We start from the raw sequence: 16,764 nt of genomic DNA on the forward strand, positions 1-16,764 counted from the left end.
CAATTACTGAGTTTGCATGTCACAACTACTGAAGCCTGCACGCCTAGAGCCCTGTGCTCCACAACAAGAGAAGCCACCGCAGTGAGAAGCCCACGCAATGCAACGAAGAGCAGCCCCCGCTCACCACAACTAAAGAAAGCCCGCGCACAGCAACGAAGACACAATGCAGCCAAATTAATTAATTAATTAAATTAAAAAATAAAATAAAATAAAATCTGAGTAGATTAACATTTTCTTAATAATTGGGCAGAATATTACTAAATGAACTTTCCAAAATACCCTTTTTCACAAAGAAAAGAGGTGAGGAGAAAGAGTACCTCCTTTCCAAAATAGTTACATCGCTTTGCCTGCTCCTAACACATAGCTCAAACTGATGCTGGAACAAGAAAGCACAGAGCACTGGTTTAGGAGTCATAAGATATATGTTCTGGTCCTGGCTCTGCCACTTACTGATGGATGACCATGGGCAAGTCTCACTGATTCATGATTTCTACACCTGTAAAGTGGCCATACATAAGCTTGACTTTATAGGACCGTGCTAAGGCTCAAATGAAGATTATCTATCTATCCATCTATCTATCTATCTATCTATCTACCTACCTACCTATCTACCTACCTACCTACCTACCTACCTATCTATCTATCTATCTATCGGGTCCTACATACACAGAATATTCCATGGTATAGTGAAAAACAATATAGAATATTCAGGAAATCCGGGTACCGGTCTGGGTCAGCTCATCACTGTCTTTCCATGATACCTTGAACAAGTGACTTTTTTTTTTTTTTTTTTTTAAATCTGCAAAATGCAAGGTTCAAATTAGATGGTGCTGCACAGGACCAATTTGGAAAAAGGGAAGTGAGGCAAAGTAGCCTTGCTTTGAACAATTTTCTTAGGTTTTCAAGTATTATATCATTTGAAGAATGGGTTTTGCCAAAAATATTTAAAAGCTTGCCAATGTTATCTCAGTTCTTTGCCATCTGTTTGCAACAGGAAATGAAATAATAGGTACATTTTCAGCAAATTATTTCAAAAAGGAAAAAACGTTTTTTTACCTTGCATCCTTCACAAGCATGAACTCCGTAGTGGAACCCTGAAGCTTTATCCCCGCAGACACGGCATTCAATTGCCATGAGGGAGTTGGAGGGCTCTTCGTGAGGCTTATTGTACAGCTGAGTCTTTTCAGAATAGTAAGGTGGGGATGCAGGCTCCACTTTGATTGCACCTGTGTAGAGAAAAACACGAGCAGGTAATTATCACGTGAAAAACAATGCCCGACAAGCAACAGGGAAGTCACTATAGTACACCTTGCTGCCATTATTTTATTATTTAAGTTAGATGCACTATGGAACGTGAAAAATACACAGGAAAAAGTAGGTTTTGTAATCACAGGCAAGTCGCAACACCTCTGAGCCCCACCTGTGGAAAAAAAATGGGGTTAACTCTGTGGTTAACTTTTAACTTTGTGGTTCTATGACCGTCCAATACCTCGTAATACTAAAGCTCTAACAGGCAACATATGGTATTTCAGATCATTAAGGTTACTTTGCTACATAATGTGCTGTATTTGGCATTCGTGACAATATTAAATTATACATTTGAATTTAAATGTTGCATTTTAGAAGTGTTTTAAAACCACTCTTGAAAAGGAAACAGAAGGAACATTGCCATGAAAAGGTATGGTAAGCCCAGCTTGAAGGTACATGAAAAATAAGAGAGCAGGTTCCCATCAATGTTGAGTCAGAAAAGATGGTTTGTAAAATGATCTCTGATAGAGAGAGGCCCTATGGAAAGCAAGCACTGTCTTTCCGTTGGTCAGGATCAGGCCTGTTAAATTTTCATATCAGGCTCCAACTGAAAGCCACACATATAAATATAACCAAGTATATCATTTATCTTTAAAAAAAAAAAAACTAGAACTACAGGAAGTTCTTACTTATTGTCAAGTAATGGCTGCAGTTACATGGTGGTGGCTCTGGAAAAACAGCGTATCAGCAAAGAGATAAAAATCAAGGAAAGAGCATCATAGAAATTTAATCTTGAAAAGTGCAGCTTTAGTTTTTCTCGCGTCTGATGGCTTGATGTGAACTGCGTTAATGGCATGGGGATTTATCAATAGCCTACGACGTCAACATTTAAATTTGTGCTAAAAAATAGGTTTCACTGGAAGCTGTTCAAACTGCAGAATTAGTAAAGATGCAACAGTGATTTAGAGATAAGTTATAAAAAGTGACAAAATGTTCCTTATCTACTTACAAGTGGAAAAAAGAATTCAAAGTGTGGGGGGGGATGGACTCTTAGCCTGAGATGCACCTGGCAAGGTAATCAGGCTGGAAAATGTCCCTGAGAAGGAAAGAAGAAAAGAAAGAAAGAAGGGAAGCAGGCAGGAAGGCGGGGGGGGGGGGGGGGCGGAGAAAGATGATCTGGGGTGTTCACACACTACCTTCCTTTTTGGTCCATTATAAATGCCCACTATTTCATGGATCAATGGGTGAATAAATGAATGGTAAATGGCTTCACTATAGGCTTTAGTCTCTGGAGCATTTACCCCAGTGTGAATGCGATATTAGTCCAATTCTAGTCTCAGTAGTCTGAAAAGTGAAATAAACCGCATACTTTGGTACTCTTGGAGTTTCAGGTCATACTTATAATCCGCAACCATTGGGTCAGCTCTTGGGAACGGAATGTCTTCATAGTGTGGAGCGGAAATGCTGGAGAAATCAACGGTGGTGAAGGGCTTGATGTCAAAGGAGTGGGAGTGGTCGTCCATCACAGAAAGGTCCACGGAGCTGATCCCGAAGTTGGTGGGCCAAAACGGCATCTCTGTGTCCACCATGGTAATTTCTGAAATGGAGAAAAGAATAGCTATGACGTTAGTCCTGGAGGACAGTGCCATCCCGTAAAGATCCACAGAAAGGGAACAGAAAGAGTCTTGGGTCAAGTGACGTCACCTAGGTGATCATGAGGAGAGCAGAGAACACAGCCGCCTTCTTAGTGCCGTCCAGGCTGTTGAACTAATGTAGGGAAGTCACCCCTTCCCTGGACGTCACAGTTGAGGACCCTCTGATAGTGTCACGTGTACGGCATACCCACATCCATGTCCTAGAAACAGCCCTGCTCTCTTCAGAGCAGGATGGCTTTCCTAAGGGTATCTGGGAACGGGCCTCTTGTTTTTTCCCAGCAAGCAGAGAGCTAAAGAATGTAGCTCTCAAAGGCTGACTCTTGCAAGAGGTTAAAGATTCCAGCTGTGGTCTTCATAAGAAAAACAAAGCGCCTTGAAAACACAAATAAGGAGACTAGGGCTGTGAATGCGCTTCAGTGGTTCCAAGAGGACGCATCAGGCACGGTTTGGGTTCACATGTCTGAATAGCTACATGAATAAGTACCCAAACAACTTGAAGTTATCTGTGTTACAGTACAAACACTACACTGGTGATAGCTTAAAGGTCATATGGGGTCTTAATGACATCCAGAAAAAAGTGTGTGCTCCTAATGACAGGGGCAGCCATTGAACAAATTTCAGCTAAACCTACCTAACCCACGTCACCCCATTCACTTTGCCCATCTCCTCGGCATGCTTATTTTCTATTTCATTACCCATTTTTCTTAGTATATATTACTTTCCTATCAAAATACACCTCTCTCGTCTCAACTGCAATATCCACAAAAGTAGGTTCATCAACTATTTCTCATCATGCCTACTGCAAAGTTCTTCTGTAGACAAAGTAAAGGTGGACTGAGTTAAAGCTGGTGTATATGCTTCTGTATGAATACTGGGAAATGAAAATAAGGATGCAAAAAACGTCTGGGTTGCAAGAAAAATTGTCTGCTCATCATTTTACTAGCTTATTTTTGTTTCACTTTTAACATATGACTTCAGTGACTGCCTGCCAACCAATGTCAGGCTTCTCAACACAGGAATCATATCCCTAGGGGTCATTTATTTTATTGAAAAGTCTCAGGGAAAATTTTAATGATAAAATAGTTATTTATGTGTAAATAAACAGAGCAAAAAATTCACGTGATTTTAAAGATATACTATGAAACTCCTAAAAAAACTTTATACTTGTAGTACATTTCATGGCTAAAAGAACGCTATTTTTAAAAAAGAATAGACTATTTTAAAAAGCAGCTTTAGGTTTACTTAAAAATTGAGCAGAGGGCTTCCCTGGTGGCGCAGTGGTTGGGCGTCCGCCTGCCGATTCAGGGGACACGGGTTCGTGCCCTGGTCCGGGAAGATCCCACATGCCACGGAGCGGCTAGGCGTGTGGGCCATGGGCACTGGGCCTGCGCGTCTGGAGCCTGTGCTCCGCAGCGGGAGAGGCCACAACAGTGAAGAGGCCCGCGTACCCCCCCCAAAAAAAAAAAAAAAAAAATTGAGCAGAAACTACAAAGTTCTCATATACCCTTTTCCCTTTCTCCCTCCCCCGCAAACCCTGAAACACACAGTTTCCCCATTATTAACGTGCATTTCCCCTATTATGAACACTTGTATTAGTGTGGTATGCTTGTTGACAAAACTGATGAACCAACAGTGATACATTATGATGAACTAAAACGCACAGCTTACAGTAGAATCCATTCTTTGTGTTGTTCATTCTATGGTTTTGACAAATGCGTAATGTCAAGTATCCACCATCACAGTAGCACACAGGATGGTTTCACTGCTCCAAACACCCGCCGTGCTCTACCTATTCATCCCTCCCCTCCTCCCCCGAGAACGCTGACTTTGTTGTCCTCTTCTACTAAGGGCAATTTTTGGTGGAAAAGCAGGGGAAGCACTGACCTACATCATAAATTGAAAAGTCTTTGCGTGGCATTCAAGGCCCTCCCTGACAGTCTGCCTTACTTTTTCAGTGTCATTTTCCACTCGGGATCCCAGACCTCACCCCCGTTCTCATCAGTGCTGTGCTTGGGCGCATCACACCGTGTGCCCAGGGCAGACACTCTGCACCGTCTAGTCCGCTCATCTCTGTTCATGCTGCTTCCTGAAGTTGTTCACCCTCCTCCTGTCCCTCAGCACCACCCGTCAAAATTCCCGTCTGTCTTTTCCATGGTAGTGGGGAATCCCACAATGGTCCAAATGCTACTCTCTCCATGAAACCTTCCACGAATTCTCCAACTTAAAAACACTCTCCATTCTCCGTGTTCCCACAGCACTGAGTACCTCTCTTTCCCTCCGGTATAATTATTTGGATAAGTATCTCCGCTGTTAGATTTCCAGTTCTGGAGCAAAGGACAGGGTCTTATTATTCTGTTTTCCTTTTAGACCTTATGCATAGTTGTTGTTTACTAAACGCTTGCCAACTGAATGATCATATTTTATAGGGAAGGAAAGAACAAGTATTCATTTTTCTGTGAAAATGGAAAAAATAAAGATACTTTTTCAGTGGTTTAGTTTTGCTAAGACTTAAGCTCCCCAGAAAAGATGTAATCTTCAATATCATAAATAAAATACAGTTTAAGCTGTAACTCCTCCTCTCAACAACGTATACTCAGTTTTTCTCTTCTGATAGTTGCAGGAGGAAGATTAGGGTACTGTAAACTTTTTCTCTACATAGAAAGGACAAAGTGAGAAAGAAAAACCGTTTGCCTCTTCATCTCTATGAAAACAAATTATCCCAGTACACACTTTCCTTCCCCTCTTTCCCTTCTCCCTGTCCTCTTACTCTGGGACATCTTGACCTAAACAATATTACTCCACAGGGGTCATGGTTACTGGGAGGCACAGTGGTTCCCTAGACATTTTATTTTGACTTAAAGATGGGGTCCAGGGAGCCTGCTTCTAATTTTGTCTCCAGAAAACATAAGCTACTGTTTCTGCCAAGCTGTAAGTTGAGTAGGTGTTTTTCGTGACTCCATGCAATTACTCATGAAAGAACAAATGAACAAAATGCTTGCATAGACAACAGTCCTTCTCAGGGATAAGTAACAATGTCTTAACTTTCCAGCTGGGTGAGAGAAGTGCATTGCATCAGGCACATCATTAATTTCACAGCCTTTGGTGTGTTTCAAGCAGGCGGGAGTCTTGAGGCAGACACTGTGGGGAAGGACGTAGTCGTGTGCCATTTACCTCAGACCTTCACCTTGGCTTTAAACTCTACGATACTCAATGAGCAGACTTCACAACACGCCAAAGTATAATGTAGTTCAAACAAAAAGACATATCATGCAAAAATACAGCAACTTCTCTCATCTGAGAGGCATCATTATTTGGGAGTATGGAAGTGGGTCAGAAAAGATGTTAAATGATAAAAGTCAAGCACTAGAACTATACAGTTTACCTTTGGGGTTCTACGTTGTCCCTTATGAAAAGAAAAGAAAAACTTCTACTAGAATGTCTGGAGAAGTGCTGCACCTCCTTAATAATGACATTAGCTAATATTAATAGAACCCTAAATCTCTGCTAAGTATAATACCAAATACAATGCTTGGACTGTCTCACTGAATGCTCACAATGGCCCTATGAGGTAGGTATACTTATAAATCCCCTTAAAGAAGAGGAAACTGAGGCACAGTTATGGAAATAACTTGCCTAAAACCACCCAGCTACTAAGGAGTACAGCTGGGTTATGAACCCAGATGGTCTAAAACGCCACAGCCCGCACACGTGACTTTCTAAACTTAACACTGATTAGAAAAACAAATCTCTTCCTGATCTTCTAGTTCTATATTAAATAACAATTAATTTCGACAAAGCTTCGCTGAACACCTATGATGCGCCAGGTACAGGGGGCTGGGGATGCACTATGAAGGGTAATTCTCAAATGGAAGCTTCATTGGAGAAACATGTTAAGCTCAACAAGAGTGGGTGCAGGAAAGAGCCTTTCCTACATGTCTAAAACTTAGTAGCCCTGTTGGAAGTGACCTTAGACAGAAACTTAATCACCAATTTTTTTCAATCTCTTTTCATTTGTTTCAGTTCAAGGTCATGGTACTCATAAATATTATTCATCCAGCCCCTCCTTATTGATCTATTCAAATCACTTTGCAGTGTGAACTGACCTGTGAATTTCCTACTTCCTCTCCCGTTACAAGAGCCGATATCCAGAGACAAAAATCCCTCTGAAATGTCAGAGCAGAAAGGGCGTTTTGGAGATAATCTAAGCTCCCCATCTGGCAGTTGAAGAAAACCAGGCAAAGCGATGTGCTCAGGAGCTCAGGGGAAGAGGCCGAGTCCACGAGAGTCCAGGTTCTCTGTCTCCTACCCCTAGCATCCTCCACATTGCATTACGAAGTCGTTACCACGTGTAAATACGTTGAAAAGGGGACTTTTTAATCTATACCAATTTTCACAGATCCAGACTTTTCGGTCTTAACTAACACACAGGAATGACATCAAATTTATGAAGGAAAAATGTCTCATGCAAGGAGCCATTTACTGGTTGACAAATTAGAATAAAGAAATGGGTAGTAGAATTTGTTTCTAACAAAAGTAATAAACTCCGAATTCCTCAAAAGGTTTAGGGAACAGCCTCATAAAGTGAGCATCGTATCCATCCAAGTCTTTACGTAATAAATACAGATGTATGTATTTTATTTGTTTGTTTGTTCGTTGCAGGTTGCTGTTCTGAACATTAACAACTGAAGATGGAGAGCTAGTAGCGAGTTAGAAGCCTGGGTTTGAATCCTGACCTCTTTCTTGTCAATTTTGTGATCTCTTTATCCCTAATTATCCCCATCTGTAAATAATCATACTGCCGACCTCACAGAGTTGCTGTGAAGATTCAGTTAAATAATACATGTAAAGCATCCAGCACAGGGCCAGAAAGTAAGTTCTCCATAAACGTAATTATTGGTAGTAGTGGTAACTTTTGTCACCAGAGTAACCAGAGTACTAGAATCATGTAAAAGGTAGGCTAAAAGCTCCCCAACGCTACCACTAGGGGACAGGAAAAGGAAGAAACAGCAGCAAAGTCCCATTGTTCAAAGAGGATTACGCCTAAAACAGATGTCCTGTTTTAAAGGCCTCTGCAAAAGGAGAGTCCACGGCCTCTCTGGGTTACTCATTCCAATGCTAAATTGCTCTTCTGTAGCCAGGAAAGTCTATGTCTTATCTGGCATTTCCCCAACTGTGTTATACATATGTTCATGATGTTCCTTTTAAAATAATTAAAAAGAAAAAAATTCTGGTGGGCAAATAAACTTAGGAAATGCTAGGTGAAGCCAGTTTAAATGGGTCTATTGCAGGACTTCTTAGAATTATATGCTAATAATCCATGAGAAAATACAAGAGAGGGGAGGGTATCGCACACACGTTTGAGGAGTTTACCATCTGATGGAACAGAGTTTGTGAAATGATGGTCTAACCTATGTTGTTGGAGTCTGTACATTTTTCTTTCATTTTCTAAACATACAGTTATCATCCTCTGCATACTTGACCTTTACCACATGTACTTGAAAAGTTTTATTAAGTTATCCCTTAGGTTTTCTCTAACTTCAGAGTCACTAAGGGCAAGGATTTATGTTGGTTAAAACAACGAGAGAAAGGATTTCTAACTTAAACCACAGAGAAAGGAATCACTGTAAAGACTAATGCTCTTTTTTACAGAGACTATCCTAAAAGCCTCCAGGCAGGAAAAAAAAAAAAAAAGTCCCCTAAAAAGGGTCAGGAATCAGAATGACACTGAACTGCTCAAAAGCAGCGCCGGAAGCTAGAAAATCAACAGAGCAGTATTTTCAAAATTCAAAGAAAAAAATGATTTCCAACTCAGAATTTTATATTCAGCCAAACCATCACTCACGCGTAAGAGGAGAATAAAGACATTTTCAGAAATGTAAGACCTCAAAAAAAAGTCACCTCCCGTGTGTTTTTTCCTAGAGTTCTACACCAGAACAAAAAGGAAACATGGGATCCAGGAAGCAAAAGATTGAGGTACAGGAGAGAGGTGGAAGGAAGACCCAGGACAACAGATCCTGAGCAGAACCTGTTCGTTGAGAAAATGGATCAGAGGGTGCCGGTGGCCTCATGAGATTCCCTGAGAAACCGCAATGCCCGAGACATGCAAATGCCCACTTTGAGGGAGAGTTTGAGAATGAACTGGTGGCAGGTATGGAGAAAAGGAACAACAACAAAAGTGAGTAATTACTAATTAAAAAAAAAAAAAGAATGATTAACTCCAGAAAAACAAACAGCTATTCAGGGTCAGAAGTAAAACTGTAGGGCCTTCCCTGCTGGTCCAGTGGTAAAGAATCTGCCTTCCAATGCAGGGGACGCGAGTTTGATCCCCCAAACGAAGCCCGTGCCCCAACACGAGAGCCCGTGAGTCACAAGCTACAGAGCCCACGTACCCTGGAGCCCACGCACCACAACTAGACAGAAGCCTGTGTGCTGCAATGAAGACCCGATGCACCCCTCAAAAAAAGTAAAACTGCAGTATACTGTCCGGCTCAATTGTAAGTGCACTTCCAAAATTACTGCGATGTAAACACAGACAACTAATTTCACCTAAAATTACGAATAACCACACTGTGAGGGTGGGTTGCGGGAGAGGAGGAGTGTAGGTTTTGGGAAAGGGAGTGTGATGGCAAAGGGCTAAATTCTTATCTTCTGCAGCAGTAAGTCAGTGGGTAATCAACACAATTTTAAAAATCGCAGTATAAGCATGTTAAACATACAGCAGTAAAAACCAGGAGACATGCTTTAAAAAGTTAAAAATCATTGCCTCTGAGAAGTGGGAACCAGGTGTAGGTTGAAGACTGCGGTTCTTCATTAAAAGCTTTGTACTACGATCTGACTTCTAAAACTGTGTACAAATATTACTTTGATGAAAGTAAAAATTAAGTTAAATATCTTTAAACTGCAGTATTTTCCCATGATTTCACCTAACAGACGGAGTAAATATATTCCTTGCCTGTTTCCCAGTCCTCTTAAAAGGACTTATCATGCAATAACCTGGAAAAGTAGAGAGAATTTTAATGGCAGTTTCAAGTAAAATAAAGGAGTATCAGAAAATATTTTTGATACTTGACCAACAGATGACTGTCCTTGTGACTCAAGCATTTAAAAAATAAATTCTATCAATTCCTTTCTTTTCCTTCACTGGTATGATGAGTTTTAATTAGCAAAGGAAGAAAAAGACTCTGGACCCCATTAGCAGAAGTATAGTTTAATAGTAGCTAATTATTTTTAGGCACTTATTATCATATGACAGGCACTGTACCTTAGACCCATTACATATGTAATTTATAATTTGTTAATGTAAGTATAATTTAGAAATGTACATATAGTAATATAACTTACATATATAAATAGTCCTATGGGTTGTAAACAATTATAATTGCTACCCAATAGACTGAAAACATTAGACAGAAAGAGGTAAGTGATTTGCCCAATACAACTAATAGGTATTGGAACTGGGGTTTGAATTCTGTTATGGTTTCTCTGAACAGAGAACCTCTTAGTTTGGACACCAGGAATTAAGAAAAGGATTAAAATTCCTTAGTGTGGAATTTTAGTGGATTCCTTAGTGTGCCATATGTTTCTTTAATATAAGAAAATATGTTTTCATTGTGCTGTCTACTTAGACTATATTACAAACCAAATCCAGTGCTTCTGTCCTGGTGATACTCCCATCGATAGCCTTGGCAGAGGTTGAAAGCCTTCTAATACGTATCTTTATATGCACATTTCTTTATAAAGAGCCAGAAGGTCTCATGGCAAATTTCCAAATTCAGACCAACAAAGGGCATCTGATCAGCTTTGGAGAAGTCCACGTTAGTTTATGCTTTCTAAAAATTCATTTTCTCTTGCATGGGCCATATCTTGTTTATCTAAAACAAGCTTGCTTAATTTATATATTTATTTATAGCTTGCTTAATCCAGTCCTGAAGTATCGGGGGACAGGAAAGATGATAGGATCGTGCCCTCATCCAGAATGATCGTTTCTTCTGCTACCTTAGCTGGAGATTCAAGTCCTCTTTCTCATCATGGTCAAACTCGTTCAAGGTTGGTTCTTCTGCTAAAACCACCTTCACATGTTTCTAAAAGGAGACTTACTACAAACTAGTCAGGACTGAGGCTAAATCTGTTGAACAGTTAGTTACTCTGGTTTAGCTGAAACTCTAGCCTTGCCTAGCACACATCAGCAGCCAGCGAAGACTGGTACTTAGGTCAGAAAAAAGGAACTGGAATGTTTCCTCCTGGCCAGCTCCTTCTGCACAATTTGGTTTTGGTTTTGCAGTGACAGGGGAAGGAAAATGGGAGAGAGGAGACCGAATGGAAAGGAAAAAAATGCAAGGAATGCTCCACAAGTCTGTAGCTACTTAGAAAGGAGGGAACCACCAAAGATCTCCCAAAGGACTGTTTCTCCTTGCTTTGTCCCCCCGTCAACCACTGTAAGGGACCTCCTGCAACCAGGAAGAGAGAGAGTGGGTAGGTGTTTTTAAAGAAAACTTTACTACTGAAGCATCTCTAACAGCCTGAAATTATGCTAGAGGGGAAAGCTGGCCTTACTCAGAGTTGTTTAGTCTGGCAAAGTGAGTGATACACTACGCTTCTGTTTACTCTTTTGTTTTCAATTTACTGTGCCAAGCACTCTTAATGAGAAGACAATGGTCTTAAGCTATACAAACTCTGAGAACAAAAGTGTCAAAACAGATGTAGCCAGATCACTTGTGGTTATGGGATGAAGTGCAGATTTCCACTAGCTATACTGTGTATTATCTTAAAACATATTGCCATGTGATATTAAAGTATTCTTAGTAAGCACTTTTCATTCTAAGTCCTCCTCCTGAGCCATTATAGCATTACCAAAAACATTCTACATGAAAACATTTGATACAATACAGCACTCGTCCATGAGTTCAGAAAACCTCTTCATTAGGAAGGGTGAGAAACTTCATTCATCTGATAAAGAACAGCTATTTAAAAAAGACAAAACAACTAAAGTAGCCATCGTACTTGACAGTGAAATACCTAAGCTTTCCTTCTGAGGTCAGGAATGAGATAAGGATACTAGTTATCATCAACACTGGAGATCCTATCCAATCCAACAACAACAACAAAAAGACACAGAATTCGAAAAGTAGAAATAAAACTAACATTACTCACAGATGCCATGATTGTATATAAAAAAAAATAAAACCATTACAGCTAAAAGGAGAATTTAGCAAAGTTCCTGGATATAAGGTTGATGTTAAAAACTCAACTATATTTCTATAAGCCAGCAACAAACAGAAAATGACATTTTGAAACGATGTTTACAATCGCATCAAAACCATCAAATACCTAGGGGGAAAAATCTAGCAAAATATGAGTACAATCTCTACGCTGAAAACTCAAAAGTATATTGAAAAAGTATCTAAATAAATGAAGGGACGTGTCATGTTCATGGACTGGAAGGCTCAGTATTATAAAGCTGTCAATCCTCCACATTTATCTATAGATTCAGAATAAATTCCAATCAAAATCCTAGCGTTTCTGCCTGGAAACTGACATGCTGAGCCTAAAATTTATGTGGAAATTTAAAGGGCCAAGACTAGCCGAGGCAATCTTGAAGAGAAGAAAAATGCTGGAGGACTTATCCTACCAGATACCAGAACCAATGATAAAGCTACAGTCATTAAGACCAGATGTTGGTTGGTGCAAAGAGAGAAAAATAGACCAATGCAACCAATGCAAGCCCAGAATCAATGCCACATGTAAACGGTCACCTAGTTTATGAAAAAATGTCACTGTAGTAGGGCAAGGATAATACTTTCAATAAGCAGTGTAGGTAAACTGGGTATCCATAGAGAGGAAGAAAAGGTTCAACCCCACCTAATACCACACACAAAAATCAATTTCATGTGAACTGCAGATCTCAGTGTGAAATATTAAACAAAAGAGCGTTAAAAAGAAAAACTAGGACACCACCTTATCAACCTTGGAGTAGGCAAAGATTCATTCAACAGGATATAAAAAGCACTGACCATAAAAGAAAAATGTGATACACTGGACTCTATTAGGATTAAAAACTGTTCATTAAGTGAATAAAAAAGCAACAGAGTGGGAGAAGGTATCTGCAATACACATATTTGACAAAGGTCGCTTTAAAACTCGTATCTAAAGTACCTGATATAAAAATAGGCAAAAGACTTGACCAGGTACTTTGCAAAAGAGGATAGCCAAATGGATGACAAATATTTTAAAAGGTGCTTAACTTTACAGTCGTCAGAGGAAGGGAAATAAAAATTAGAAACAAAAATTACAAGATGATACCACCACTTACCCACCAGAGTGATAAAATGAAAAAGATAGAAAATGCCAAGAACCAGGAAAGATGTGGAGTGAATGAAACACTCAGACACTGCTGGTGGAGGTATACACTGGTACAGCCGCATTCAGAACCGTTTGGTAGTGACTCAAGGCTGAACACGTCCTACAGCCCAAGTATACATCTAACAAAATGTGTATACTTGTTCACTGAAAGACCAATACGAGAGCGCTCACAGTTGTACTGTTTGCAATACTGAAAACCACCTGAATGCCCATCATCAGTAGGGTAGGAAGATATATTGTGATATATTCGCACAGTGAAATACCATATAGTAATGAGAATGAAGGGCAATTACATTCAATAATGCGATTAATCCAACAAGCAAGTACTGGGCAAAAGAATCCAGATACAAAAGAGTAAACCATGTATGATTCTACTTACATAAAATTCAAAAACAGGCAAAACTAATCTTTGGGTTAGAAATTAGAATAGTCAGAGAGCTTCTGGAATGCTGGTATTGTTCTGTTCTTTATCTGGGTGCAAATTACACAAGCATGTTCATTTGTGAAATGATTTATACATTTTCTCTAATAAAAAGGTTAAATAAGAGAGATGTCTCATACGGGTCCGGGAAGTCGAGGTTGATAGAAGGAAACGTTAAGACCAACTACATAGCCAGCAAAAACTCTTCCATTTGTATTACAAAGGATGGGTGTAGAATTTCCAGGGCACTCATTTGACAATTTTCCTAGTCAGAAGTTATAAAGCAGTATTGAAATGATTCTTAGTAAACTATCTAATTTTTAAACTGGCTTCCGTGTACAATAAAGGCAAGATACGTATTTAACCAAGGTTCTCGAATCAGTGTAAACAAGGCAGGTAAAAATTCACAGGGTGCACACTTCATCCTAAGGAACGAGTATTAAAAGTTATGTTTTTGCTTTAGATATGCTTGGCCTATTCTGTCTTACGAGAACCCTGTATTTTTTTTTTTAGACAATGCAGGAAATCTTTTTCCAAAAACTAATGCCTACGTTAGGAGTCCCGTGTTTGGGAAGTTAATGTGCTTGGAACAGTTGCGTTGTCTTTTGAGACGTTCCATTTAAGTGAAATAAATCAACAGGTTAGATCCAAACTACCAGTTTTATGCTAACTATTTAACTCTTCTCTGTACCGACGATCTATTTTATGAACCTTGTTTCTTACAAGAGGCTTTACATTTTACTATGGTGTTTCTCTTCCCAAAACTTTCCCTTGTTTTACTTTTCTTGGGCATTTTTCTTTCTCAACATCTGAACCTCAGTACATGCTCAGTCAGTAACACAAAACCAAAACCACCTCAAATCAAGATAACCAATGACCTAAAACTATGTACAAGGTATTTTTCAGGCCCCACAAGAAATACATCATAATGTAGTTCTGGAGCTCGAAAAGTCACCAAGATGAAAGATGTTTGATAACAGAAGAAAGTACAGAGAAAATAAGTGCTCTAAAAACATCGAGGAGACAGAGGCTCACACATTCTGAAATAATCGGGGATATCGACTCGGTAGAGACGGGTTTTGAATTATGAGGGCCCGAGTGGAGTGATTGGGATTTGGATTATTACTGATAAAGATATTCCAAGGAAAAGATACTTGTCTCCATCATCCAGCATGGCCCTTCTATGACCTGAGTTTATTTAAGCAATAATAACAAAATGAATATGACACCAAAGAGGATTAGATTTCATATAGGACAGACACTTGCGAATTGGATTGGTTTCTCCTGGTCAGTTGTTTGTACCTTGTAATTGGCTAGAGGTGTGCTGTATCAACAGCAAAGAGATTTCTTCGTAAGTGGGAAAAATTTCTATGTGAACCTGGCCATAATTAGGTCAAATTCACACCTTTGGATCTTTTTAGCAACATACTTTAATCAACTAAGCAAACTTGCCCGGTCTACATAATAGGTTTTTAATTTTTTGGGGGGCAGGCAGTGCGGCATGTGGGATCTTAGTTCCCCGATCAGGGACTGAACCTGGGCCCTCAGCAGTGAGAACGCAGAGTCCTAACCACTGGGACGCCAGGCAATTACCAATAGGTCTTTAATTTTTAAAACTAAACTAAAGGCAGGGTTTTAGGTAAAGTGTAAGACAATAGTAAAATAATATCCAATTATCTTACATTAAAAATATTTAATTGCTAACGCAAAGCCAAAAAAAAAAAAAAAGAATAATGGATATTTTACATGCTCCAAAAAAGTAAGGGGAGCCATCGTGTTCATATGTCTGGACCATGGGAAGGATACCAGAACTTCTGCTCTGTTACTAAGCTCTGTCACTGACTCTTTGCCAAAACAAGAAATTGAACCTTGGTTTCTTTCTTCTAGAACTATGACTAATAATAAGTATCTTTCAGATAATATCTAAATATTATGAAAAAAAATTCTAAGGAAAAGATTGGAAGAGAGTAAGAAGTAACTATGACCTAATTAACTATGGAAATAGAAAACTTTTGATAGTATGGATTATGAAAATCTGTATTATCCCAAAGTGTAACTTCTGTTTTAGAGGTGAGAAGACAAAACTAACATTTGTTGGATACTGATTACATACCAGACACTGCTCTAAGTGCTTTATATATTGGATGTTAGTTACTTAACCAAGTAAGGTACTCTTCTGCTAGCAAATAAGCCTCTTGAGGTTCAAATGAATACTGAAGTATCAAAAGGTAGGCAGACTTGAAAAGAAGCCAGGCATTTGGATAATTCACAAACATATAACGTTCAAATTAATATTCAACTAACGATATTCAAACCAATGGAGGGCCATGGTGCAAATAACTCTAAATAACAGGTAATTCAAAATATACTTGTACCTGGTTTTTAGCATATACTTAATACTGTTGCTTATATGAACATCAGTTTTAGCATATTATTCAGTGTACACTACACTTTTGTTTTTATACACTAAACAGATTCCAGGGCCTGAACTCAGGAGAAGTACGGCAAGGGATCAGCATGGTCTTAATAAGTCAGCAAGAACTTATTAGTTACCTATCACGTGTTAGATACTGGTGGAATATAGGAGAGAATAAAACTTGGATCCTATCCTCAGTGACTATATAATTTGGCTTAGGTAATATATAAAACAGAAAACAATATCAGGCGGTCTCCAATTAAGGCCTAAATACTGTGATACAGACCAAAAACGATAGAGGATTTTATTCTTTCATTTAACAAGTATTATTGAGCCCCTCTATTCACCGAGCATGTTCTAGGCAGTTGGGATGTACCAGTGGGCGAGCAAACTAGACAAAGCTCTCTGTCCTCATGGCGTTAATGTGCTAGTGAGATAAAACGGACGATAAACAATAAATATGGGCTTCCCTGGTGGTACGGTGGTTAAGAATCCGCCTGCCAGTGCAGGGACACAGGTTTGAGCCCTGGTCCGGGAGGATTGCCGCGGAGCAACTAAGCCCGCGCACCACAACTACTGAGCCTGCGCTCTAGAGCCTGGGAGCCACAAGTACTGAGCCCACGTGCCACAACTACTGAAGCCCCTGCGCCTACAGCCTGTGCTCC

At 39.5% G+C, this 16,764-nt stretch overlaps 1 protein-coding gene across 16 annotated transcripts in view; it reads right to left on the reverse strand.

Moving 5' to 3' along the window:
• Positions 1–16,764, reverse strand: part of LOC113613285 (peroxisome proliferator-activated receptor gamma) — a 231,601-nt gene that overhangs the window by 149,281 nt on the left and 65,556 nt on the right. For all 16 annotated transcript variants that reach the window (XR_003430157.1, XR_003430156.1, XR_003430158.1 and 13 more), the window contains exons 3-4: positions 2,618–2,845; positions 1,057–1,226 (exon numbers count right to left, since the gene is read on the reverse strand). Coding sequence is in view for 8 of the 16 variants with exons in the window: in XM_027093889.1 (XP_026949690.1) it covers positions 1,057–1,226; positions 2,618–2,845 (398 nt within the window). In the remaining 8 variants the exon portion in view is untranslated. The remainder of the gene's footprint in view (positions 1–1,056; positions 1,227–2,617; positions 2,846–16,764) is intronic.

The sequence above is a fragment of the Aethalodelphis obliquidens genome, unplaced genomic scaffold (genome assembly GCF_003676395.1).
Source record: "Aethalodelphis obliquidens isolate GAN/ISIS:26980383/991018 unplaced genomic scaffold, ASM367639v1 scaffold86, whole genome shotgun sequence".
In the NCBI taxonomy this organism is placed as follows: domain Eukaryota; kingdom Metazoa; phylum Chordata; class Mammalia; order Artiodactyla; family Delphinidae; genus Aethalodelphis; species Aethalodelphis obliquidens.